The sequence below is a fragment of the Aspergillus multicolor genome (genome assembly GCF_047715735.1).
Source record: "Aspergillus multicolor strain CBS 133.54 unplaced genomic scaffold BDW74scaffold_45, whole genome shotgun sequence".
Classification (NCBI taxonomy): Eukaryota; Fungi; Ascomycota; class Eurotiomycetes; order Eurotiales; family Aspergillaceae; genus Aspergillus; species Aspergillus multicolor.
Genome location: NW_027395996.1, coordinates 1 through 11004, shown reverse-complemented (window position 1 = coordinate 11004; position 11004 = coordinate 1). Strand labels below are relative to the sequence as shown.

The 11004-nt window shown below is 49.8% G+C and overlaps 2 protein-coding genes and 1 non-coding gene across 3 annotated transcripts; 1 reads left to right on the top strand and 2 right to left on the bottom strand.

Moving 5' to 3' along the window:
• Positions 1–2977: 2977 nt before the first annotated feature.
• On the bottom strand, positions 2978–5210 carry BDW74DRAFT_183370 (uncharacterized protein; the record flags this gene model as incomplete). The annotated part of the gene is made up of 3 exons (XM_073730509.1): positions 2978–3236; positions 4038–4995; positions 5048–5210. 3 exons carry the CDS (start codon positions 5208–5210, stop codon positions 2978–2980), a joined length of 1380 nt encoding a protein of 459 aa, XP_073578449.1.
• A 1507-nt stretch (positions 5211–6717) lies between these two features.
• Positions 6718–6815, bottom strand: BDW74DRAFT_t205. Its single transcript has one exon. It is a non-coding gene; the product is annotated as a tRNA-Gly (tRNA).
• Positions 6816–9973: 3158 nt separating this feature from the next.
• BDW74DRAFT_183368 (uncharacterized protein) lies at positions 9974–10917 on the top strand (the record flags this gene model as incomplete). The annotated part of the gene is made up of 2 exons (XM_073730508.1): positions 9974–10835; positions 10889–10917. 2 exons carry the CDS (start codon positions 9974–9976, stop codon positions 10915–10917), a joined length of 891 nt encoding a protein of 296 aa, XP_073578448.1.
• Between the last annotated feature and the right edge of the window lie 87 nt (positions 10918–11004).

Below are 11004 nucleotides of genomic sequence, written 5' to 3'. Positions count from 1 at the left end.
CTAGTCTCTGTTTTGTCATACTCGGGCGACGTCTAGTCTTCCTACTACTGGCTACCACTTGTTGACTGGCGGATTATGCACTATGGACGACATTGAAACTGGACGATTTGCAGCTACGCTACAGCAATACCTGTTTGAAATATTCTTTGGTCGTCTTATTTTGATTCTTAATTACCTGAAGTTTTGCATTGGAGACTTTGACGCTCGTTAGAGCATCGAAGTGATCCTGCCGCGAGGGAGAGAGCACGTCTATACCAAGCGAATTACTACAACACGAACAAAGAGACAGTCAAGGCACGACAGGACGCACGTACAGATGAGGAAAAGGACCAAGGTCGAAAGAAGAAGATGCTACAGAAGAGAGCTCAGCGAGAGCAGAAAGGCCAGCAACCACAAAGCGATATTCCGGCTTCAATGAAATCTTCAAAATCTGGTGGCAAAGGCAGCTCAGAAGATCCGCATCGCGCTGAGTTGGTTAATTTGGACCAGCAGTGTCGTCGTGCCGCCCTGAGATTCCTGGATTCACGATATGGGCCAGACGCAGATACATTGTTGTTGAGAGTTGTCAGCAAATATGTGGAGAAGTTAGATCGCTTCGAGACATTAGGCCATCAAATGGGCAGAAAGGCAATTTCTGGTGATTTCATTGCCCTCGCGCGCGCGGCCAGTGCAAGCGAGCCTGAAACCGTCCGCAACCTCCTCAACCTACACCGAACAGCAATCGGTGATCTTATTCAGTCTTGGTATAAGGTCAAAGAGCCCCTGAAATGATGGGCTCTTGGTGAGAAGGATCTTTTCTTGATGCTTTACCTCCACGTCAAATAGTTCCGAGTTCAAGCTCAAATCAATTACGTCCACTTTTCTTTAGCTCAACTCAGTATGAATGCTCAACAGGCCGAGGTCCCGGTTTTCAGCCCCTCGTTCAGCAAGCTTCCAGACAAGTCCGGGCCTATCGTGTCGCCTATTACGTTGATCCTTTTTAGGACGTATGATATGTAACGCTTTTCTCGGCTCCATGCTGAGATCTCACGAGCACTGGAGCGGTCTTCGGCTCATATGAGGAGTTCTAACATAGAAAGCAATGGGAAGCTAGGTCAGGGGTTTCGTCTAGAGGGTACGCTTTTAATATCTGTAGCACTAGTCTCTGGTCTACATATACTTTACGTCCATCTGCCACTTGTCCAGGTATTTTATGTCATTACCGCGTTGGAACAGTACATCGCCGCTGTTCTTGTAGGTGCCTATCCTGGCTCTAACCAGTCATCCAGACTTAAGTAAACTATGTTCACAAAACGAGCAGAAATCTCTCCAATATCAAAGTAGCTGTCTCCGCTTGCTAATATAGAGCCCCAGCAAAGTTCGAACAAACATGTGTTAAAGACTAAGTTTTCCCACTTGAAGTAGTGACAATGAACTGCTAATAGGAGGGAACTGTCGAGGAAACCGTGATTTCTATTTCACCCAAAGGAATCTCCAGGTTGTACCTTCAATCAGCCCTTCGGTATCCTCTACTGGTGGCCGTTACCAGAACTACACATCCTCCACCCAGGTTCCATAATATCCGCTGTCTTGCCGGAGAGGATGCTTGTTTGTGTCCATCATATTTCGGTAAAGTCCTTCGTCTCTTCCCGTATAGCGCTGCCAAGGTCAAAACGTAGCATATTCACCGTCAAGCCTCCCTATCCTGTAGGATAGATCAGCATGTGTATTGCTGTCTTGGCCCATACTCTTCAAGATGTTCAGTCAGGAAACATTTGGATTCGTGTTGTCAGGTCGTCTCAAGGACATTTCGTCTCTCAACCGTGTCTCGTATGTGACTGTCAGGTTCCTCCTCCAGAATCAATCGGAGGTCTGGCTGGGCGCAATCGTTGGCGTTGAAAGCTATCAGACCGTCTTAGGTGTTTGTGTGTGACTGCCGGTTTTCCCCTTCAGAATCGATTGGAGACCCGCCTGGGTACAATAATTGGCATTGGAAGCTATCAGACAAGAAGCGAGACTGAGCAGCTCGCCCACAGTCAGCCCTCGACGTCATGAACAGTTATAGCGGGTTGAGAGACTAACAAGTCGTCGTCGGCACATTCAGTCTGCATGCTCCTTCTGCCTTGTTTACCCGTGGCGGACTTCCATGTAAGTCGAGACGCGTTTGAATGGGACTGGTGGTGACATTATTGGAATGAGCGTATCCCTCAACGTTATCGTGGACTTGGGGCAACGCGGGTGTTGTTCTTTTAAATGTACATCTTGTGATGGGAAAAGTCGTATTTTTTTGGGCTATGTATTTAAGATTTTTGACATTTCCAAGCATCAAAGCGCCGTTGGGCGAAGTGGCAGTACGCTTCACTGCCTGTAAGGGTCCCGGGCTTATATTAATTTCCTATGCAGGTGGGATCTGCGGGTTTGTCGGGTTCGAGTGTATATTGAAGGGATGGTATTGGCGTCATATTTCCAATGCGAACAAGCAATCTGTAAACGATGTGCAGTAGATTCTGTTGGCGAAGTATTCGTAAAGAAGGGCGTCGGGCGGAAAAGTTGTCGGTTGTAGAACTCAACTGCTGCCGAGCAGGGACATGCTACTGTTCATTATGTCGTTCTAGACACTGATAAAACAACCAGATCTTTTTCACTAAAGTATTCACCCCCACTATATATATTTCTTTGAGCCAGCTCTGTAAAACGATGCGTCGAAACAAAGACTGATTCGGCTCCCCAGGTGACCTGAGGAAGGTCTTCTGGTAGATCTTCGACGAAGATTAGATGCTAGAACAAGATCAACAACGTAAATCAAATGGAGCCAGTCTCATTCTGATCCACAGGGCACTGTAGATGAAAGCGCAGGTACTAAAAACATTCCATAGTGATATACCAAGAGATCTGCGCGAAAAAGTAGCTTGACTGTGTCAACCCATTGTTGCGGTAGTTGGTTGTCGTAGGCCGAGCTAGGGGGTAGGAAAGTATGGCAACAGGTCCTTCCATCAGGTCAACCTCGGTTCATCGGATTTGCCTCATACCACCTGGCTATACCACCCGCCGCCTCGACGGCACCGCGGGTCCTATCAATGCGATGCGCTCGTTGAAGGTACGCATAGAGGTCATGAAGATTGACCTTCTTCTTCCCCTCTCTGAATTCCAAGTAGGTCATTTCTCCTTTCTGGCGGTCTTGTTCACTGCGGTTGACCGTCCCCAGACTTGAAGACTTCAGCTTCATCCCCTGATAGCATTTGCTACACGAGAGCAGCCTGACACCTTCAGCAGCCGACTTTTCTCGACCTCCCTCGAAACTCCATTTAACGCTGTACATCGCGTTACAAGTTTCACAACGCACATCCAAATTCACAAAGTGTACCGACACATCAACGCGGAGGTACCCCTTCTCCCAAGCAAGGTAGCAAAGATCGCAAGTGAATTCGCGGATTGAGATAATCCAACGGCGTTTGCGCCCGCCCTTGCCCAATTTAGTTCTACAGTTGCCGCAAGATGAAGGCTTTTGGTTGGCTTCTCGGGCTTGAAGATCATTGGCATGGCATGGCCCGCATAAACCGGACTCCTCGAACCACGTATCACAATCTGTTGCATGACAAAACAAACAAGTTTTATCGGAGTGTTTGCGCCGCCCACCAATCCCATAATGACAGTCCCGGCACCTCCATCCATCATCGTGATGATGCCATCGCCACGCAGCTGTGGACGAGGTTTGGCAGTCGATACAGACACGTAGTTCGGTCGTTCTCATCACAACTTCGCGGGGGCGTTCGAATCCATGAGTATGGCTATAGACACCGCACGCGGAGCATAGTACTCTCTTTCCAGTCTTATCTGAATCCCAAACCCAGGCGCCGCTGGGGCTAGTTTCAGATTTACAGTTTTCATTTGAACAGGGGCCATGCTTGGGGGCGGCGAGAGCGGATCCGTCATTGGGTCTGTCTTGACCGTTGTGCCTTCCACGGTAGCGGTAACACGGCTCGCAATGCATAGTGGCGGCGAGTGGATCAGACGTGTTGTACAGCCATTTTGGCTTTTTTCCAGGACCCTGAACGTACCCACAGTTCACGCATTCTCTCTTCAGGGCAGTTTTCAGCGTCTGTTTAGTCGGCAACGCTGAGTTTAGGGGCACAAACTCGTTTGCGCGCAGACCCGCCTTGTCCTTAAGATCGGATAGCTGCTCCTCACCGACGGTGTATGTTGGAGAGGCTTTGCTAACCGCGAAAGTATCTAAGATGAGCATGACGATGGTCTCGATAAGCCTAACCAGCCACGCACTGGATCCGGCTTTCGGCCACGCCGCGATTGCGAAGAAGTAGGGGATACTGTCTGGGCGGGAGATGTAGAATTTATAGAATGCTCCTTTGGTGCACCCTCGCTGCCGGGCTAGTCTCATTCGATACAAGTGTTCCTTCAATCTTTTGCTCAAACTCCATGCTGTTGAGCCGATATATAAACCACCAGCGCGGCCGACCTGACGTATGTAACAGCCATAAACGCCGACCTCGTCGGCTGTTGGATTGATGGGAGGCAAGCTTCTAAGCTTTTCTGGAGTAATGTGATCGTCGCCTAATACAGCCTGTGTCTGTAGCGGTATGACGGAATCAATAAAACTAAGTACTGAATGCTTGCAGGCGGTCCTCATGGGATGATAGCATGAGCGCCCCACCCAAGCCGTGGACTTGGTTATGTCATTCCAATGAACAGTCTCGGCATGATGGAAGAGGTACTTAATCACTGAACGCAACCGTTTCTGGAATTGAGAGACGTTGTGTGCAGTTTCATCGCTCGGCGCTGGCACAGTAAGAGTGCTTTTGCATACGACATGTTCAGTTTCCACCTCCAGATCTTCCAGCTCCGCTTCCGGTATATCATGCAGTTCAGAAATTTCGTCTTCGTGGGGTGTTCCATCGATGATCTCGTCATCATCGGGCACAAGATCTGGGCAGCCTTCGGATATCAGTTCGTCTACCGGGGAGGCCTCGTCGTGGTCTTGCGGTAGGTGATCTAGTTTGACTGCAACAGGTCAGCCTCAAGCCCCAAGCCCAGAAGAAAGGTGTCTGCCTACCGTGCTTGTTCGGAGTTGTACTGACAGTCTCGTTTTCCCGCTTTGCGGGCAATAGCGCCGTTTTGTGCCGCTCATTGGATTGGAGATTGGAGAGCAGCTGTGAATAGTCGTCCTGCTCTTGGTCCTCCCAAATGAGGATTTCCTCCGACTTCTGACTCGCCATAGCCTCTTTTTTTGGCAGCCTGTCTTTGTTAGCAGCCTTGAACCATAAGGGTATGTAGACATACCTAGATCGGATAGCTCAGACGATCTTAGTGGGCCAACAATGGAAGTAGAACCGCCCGAAAGGAAGGAGCAGGGCTCCAGTCCATACTCACTTCCAGGGGCACTTTCTCTTTGAGTTTTTTTCGTATGGGGTATAAGCTCTGGGGTCGAGAGACGAAGATCGGAAGCTCTGAGCTAGTCTCGGGTATGCTCTGAACAGTCCGTGCTTCGATATGTGTAGGGGGCCAGGGTCCTGAAGGTCTCTAGAGTAAAGGCTTGTTAGACTTGATAGTCTGAGTGATGGAAGCGTTTTGGTGCAGCTCAACTTACCTTTAGCTCGCAACGATCCTCAGTAGAAGCTGTCTGAACGTGATTTTGGATGGAAAAGGAAGATAGACTTCCACCTCCGATAGTATCGATTGAATCAGCGAAGGACGGATTCAGTGATGAAGAAGCCGCGAGCTCATGATGGCAGCCGTGGGAAGGCACAACGGGACCCGATGGGGTCGCTCCTTCCCCATCGGGTCCGTCTACCCAATGACGGCGGACATTGTATCTTCATAGCCACCCTCCTCTCGCACTGTCTCAACAGAGGAAAGAACCAGAAAGTATAATACCAGTCATTTCTCACTGGTTTAACCACCTCGGTTTGGATGTCCAAGGGCTTTAAGAAAGTACCTGCCCTGTCACTATCTGAGGATCGGCTACTGAGCCTCCTAGAAGACATCCTCAATAGGCCGCACAATCCACCAGGTATACAGGCGAAGAAAGAAGAGAGAAGAGGTTAGAACGCGAGCGAAACCTCGAGAATGAAGACATCGTAGGCTGAGAAAGAAGTTCCTAACCGATGAAGGCAATGAAAACATCACCCAAGGCAAGGCAAAAGAAAGGCTCAAGACTGAGAAGAAGTCGCGTAGAATTCGAACATGAAATCTTGAGGAGGTGAGGCCAAAGAAAGGCTTGAGATCAATAACGAGTAGCGTAGAACTCGAACATGAAATCTCGAGGAGATGAGGCAAAAGAAGAGTAGGTGAGGTCGAGCATCTCGAGGAGGTGAAGCAGTGGAAAGCACAGATAGTGATAATGAGTATGGCATGCCGAACATCTCGAGGAGGTGAGGCGAAAAGAAAGCGTAGACTGAAAACAAGGAGGTCGGATTTGAAGAAAGAGAGAGGTAAAGATAGAGTCAAAAGGAAGAATGAGTCGAGAGTGTACGGTACAATTAAGAGGTTAGAAGAATGAGTTGGGAGTAAGGATGAGTTGAGTTAAGGTCAGTAAGATTGAATATGGATTATGGAATGAAGGTGAGGAAGATGTACATGATAGTGGAGCCTGGGATAATTTGGTTCTCTCAGGGCCAGCCAACCAAGGCAGCCGCTGCCGAGTCCACAGGTGGGATAGTCGCGTGCTCCTTATCCGAGTATCAGCATCACCTAGCGTTCTAGAGAGGCAGAAAAAAACAATGGTGCACCGTCCGGGGTTCGAACCCGGGACTCTTCCTATCCTTTTGCGGATTCATATTGATTCCTGGGAGGGAAACGTACTGCCACTATACTAACGGTGCTTTTCTTCTCAAAAAAGAAGAGATTAAAAATATATACCCCAAAAACCTAACACTATTTATCCACCAAGTCAATATCACATTATGAGATCTGCATTTAGTCCACCAGTCGACAACGAAGATCTGGTTAAATTCACTAATAGAGAAGGGGAAAGCGTCTTTATATTAGGCACTTGGTGCGTACGGAGTACTAGAAATACAGCTATGGATTCACTCGTCAGAGTGAGTGATCTCGGCGTCGTAACAGTAGTCAATTGATCCGACTTTTACCCATCCCTCCCGGCCGTGCGGATGCCACATTACAGCCGGCATGTCAAGAGTTTTGCCCAATTCTTGGAGTACATCAAAGTACGACTCTAAGGAATGACAGCTCTCCAAGCTCCTACCCCGTGTTCCCGCGTGAAGGAACAACGTGATAACGATGGTTATCTCCCGAACCACAAATCGGACTGCCATCTCCTAAATTCCAGGTTTGAAGGCCCAGAAGTTGCTAATGTGGATAACACCAGTGCTGACTGCAACCGGGTGTGATCGTAGGTCTTCGACTGTCACGAATATCAGCCAGTTGCGGCTAAGTGACAGTCCGGTTGGTGGATACTCGTGGTCAAAGATCGCAGAGATGTCAAAGCCACAGGTGGAGGGGAGATCGGATCTTCATATGAAGGGAGGCTGTCGGTGGGGAGAATAGTGAGCGGTGCAGGATTTCGGATCTGAGGCAGTTCCATCTTCACTTCAAATACGGAGGCGTCGGATTCGGACTAAGATAGTTTTAGGACTTGTTTAAAAGACCATAAGTCTAGGGGGAAACCAACACTTAGGTCATTATGGTGCTTACTCGAACGCACAGATGCGTCAAGATCATCTGAGTCCGAGTCGTAAGTTGCGGAAAGTTCCCGCTTGATTCTGGCCATTCTGTCGGCTGTGTTCCCTCTACAGAGTAGAATTCCACCAAAGAAGGGCACCGGTGGACGGTGCTGTCGCGGCTCGCGTAGCTATTAACGGGCTGTAGATCCGCTTCGATTGAGAGCTTCGGTAGATGCACACTGTCGCGGAGATAAGTCGTTGAGTAGCAGAACTTTTTGGACCCAACGGTCAACGTAGGAAAGCGGGGGCTACTCTATAAGAGTTAAGATCATACCCGTCTGGCGGAAACAAATATCACTAGTACCCTAGGTGGATATACATAAAGATCATGATGCAACCTTAGCACCCACAGGTACTCAGCTTCATCCACCTACTCTTTGACTTGACTTGGTTGTGGTTATAATCATGAGGTCTAGATCGCTTTACCAGAGAGAAAAGCTAGTATCTGGCCTTAGCATGCTGTCTCTATATACTAGGCTACAAGCAGCGCGAGACTCATGGAAAAGCACTTCTAGATCCTGTCGCGAGACGTCTAAGACGATAAGAGTTGAGCCTTTCAGAGAGCACCCCTTGATCCTGTCGCGGGACGTCTGAGATAGAGTTGAGCCTCCCAGAGAGCTTCTAGATCCTGTCGTGGGGCGTCTGCGATGGTAGAGTCAACCCTTAGAGAGATCAATTGGGGCGCGAACCTCAGGTAGAGCACTTCTAGATCCTGTCGTAGGGCGTCTGTGATAATGGGACGCGAACCTCAGCGACAATGCTTCTAGATCCTGTCGCTACTTCTCCAAGATGGTGTAGTCCGGGGAGCACTTCCAGATTCTGTCGCCGGGTCTGAGACGATGGAGTCCGGGGACCACTTCTAGATCCTGTCGCTGCATCTCCGAGATGATGTAGTCCAAGGAGCACGTCCAGATCTTGTCGCCGGGTCTGGGACGACGGAGTCCGGATAACACTTCTAGATCCTGTCCTGAAACCAAATCAAAACGTCCTCTGCCCCCATGCTTCATTCAGCCTTGACCGGGGCCCCATTTACCTTCATCATTCACCATTATGTGTAGTCGCGAGCAAAGAAGGTACGGCGTTCATAGAGGATACTTGTCGACGGGCACCGAGCGTAAGAAATCCTCGTCCCTTGATATCAGCAACCATAATCTCCACCAGATCCAAAGGCACCGATTCTGTAGATCCAATCAGGCTCAATAACGGCTTGATACGAAGACGTAGGCAGGCGGCTCTCGGCGCATTGTAAGCTGGCGGACAAGGTGGCTTTCGATACTGAAGGAGTGACAGAATCACTCTGCTCCGGACGACATGCAAGAGAAGCCTTCACTGACAGCAGACGTTACTGCAGATACTCTCAGAGCAGCGACTCCACATGACAAGTGGTGGCAATCTTTCGGAGCGGCGGGATTGCGGGCACGAAGCCATCTCGAGGAGGAAACGCGATAGGATCGGGCTACGATCGAGGATGTAGTCTGCAAGGCTGACGCAATATATTTAGTTCATGGTGCAGGACAGATATAGGGAAAGGTTTACCTTTGGGTTGTGCTGAGCATCTATACCCTGCCGATTGGATCCGGCCTGAGGAGAGACGACGCGAAGAGAATCCATAACATAGAACATAACGCCGTGATGTTGCTTGTGTACTGCCGATCGGATCTGGCGTAGAAAGATACCATGCGAAGGAAAGGCCATAATATAGAATATAGTGCCATGGTGTTGTGCGTGACTGGTATAGTGGAGCTTTAAGAATCGAGCCAGCAACATTCTGATTTCTGGGGAAGATGTTAGGACAACCTGTGAAGTAGCCTTTGTGAATGATGTGAGGGATTTTAATCCTCACTTCAAGTCCTGGACCTCAGCCTCCGTCTTCCCTTTTCATTCTCCCTCCCACCTACTATGTCTCAAATCTAGGCCAAGGAGCATACTTCCTCGAAGCCTTTTCTCGTGAACCTACAAACCTCACAGGCTGAATTCGTTTGACTGCAACAACAACCAGAGCGTCAGATACAAACTGAGCATCCGCCTCCGTCTTTCTCTTTCGTACTCCTTCCACCTCCTCCGCGTACGAAATCTCAATTACATACCTCCCAAAGTCTTTTCAAAGACTCTCTGCAAGGTAATGCAGTCATCCAAGAGCTGTCAGAGTGAGAGACCAGTGCTAACTTGTACTTCTATTCCAGATGTTATCACAAAACAAACCGCCTACAGGATCGGGAACCGCCGATACCCGTTTGGGCGTATTCCTCCAAGTGGCAGGAGAGGCATTTGCGACAGTGGATGAACTGTATCAGAGAATGGCCGAATGGAAAGATATGCACAAGGACGATCCATCCAAGTATGTACTGCTCGTCAACGAGGCCTTGACCGCAGTCATCGAGATCACCGAGATGGCCGAAAACGGCCGAAATGCTGTCTTCGCAAAGTTCTACGAGATAGGTCAACAAACGATTCCCGATTTCGAAGGGGGTTTCAAGGAAACACCCCAGTTTACAAAGCTATGGCAGAAAGTCCTTATCTCGCTCGACAATGTGGCGAAGAATGAGAAGGCTGTGGCCTCGGCGAAAGAGCTTGTCTCAACGCGATGGGGTGCCCAAGGGAACGCTATCATGAAGCACGGTGATAGCCAAGAATGGTTCAAATACCTAGGCTCACTAGCACGCAGAGTCAGAACTTGGGGGAGAGCCGCTGAATTTATTGTACTCGCGCAGTTGACGCGCTTGGAAGCGCCACCAAAGAACACAAAACCATCGACCCTGGCCAGCCAATCCGCACTATTCCCCAGTAGAACTGATTTAATACTTGCTTACCAATATGCAAAGGACGACTACAACATGCCACCAGCAGCATCTGAACGCCTATCAAAGCTCGCAGTCTCGCTTCGCCCGGATGGGCTACTTATGCCGACTACCAACAGCAGCACAGCTGCCGCTCACGCGGCCCCACAGAATGACATCAAAGTCGTCGAGCTTCAGGCTCTTCGGGAGGCAGTCAAGCTTCCTCCAGCCACAGCAGCCGGTGCCACCAAGGATGCCATTTTGATACAACAGGCAGAAGAGGCGGAGGAGAAGGAGTATGCTGAACTCCTAGCAAAAGAGGCTGACGAGGCCGCGCGATCGGATAGCGACAGAGCGGCTGCGGCCGAAGCACAACAGGATCGTGACCAGGCGGCTGCCGCCAAGGCCGCAGCAGACAAGGCCGCAGCAGACAAGGCCGCAGCAGACAAGGCCGCAGCAGATAGGGCCGCAGCCGACAAAGCCGCAGCAGACAAGGCCGCAGCAGATAGGGCCGCAGCCGACAAAGCCGCAGCAGATAGGGCCGCAGCAGA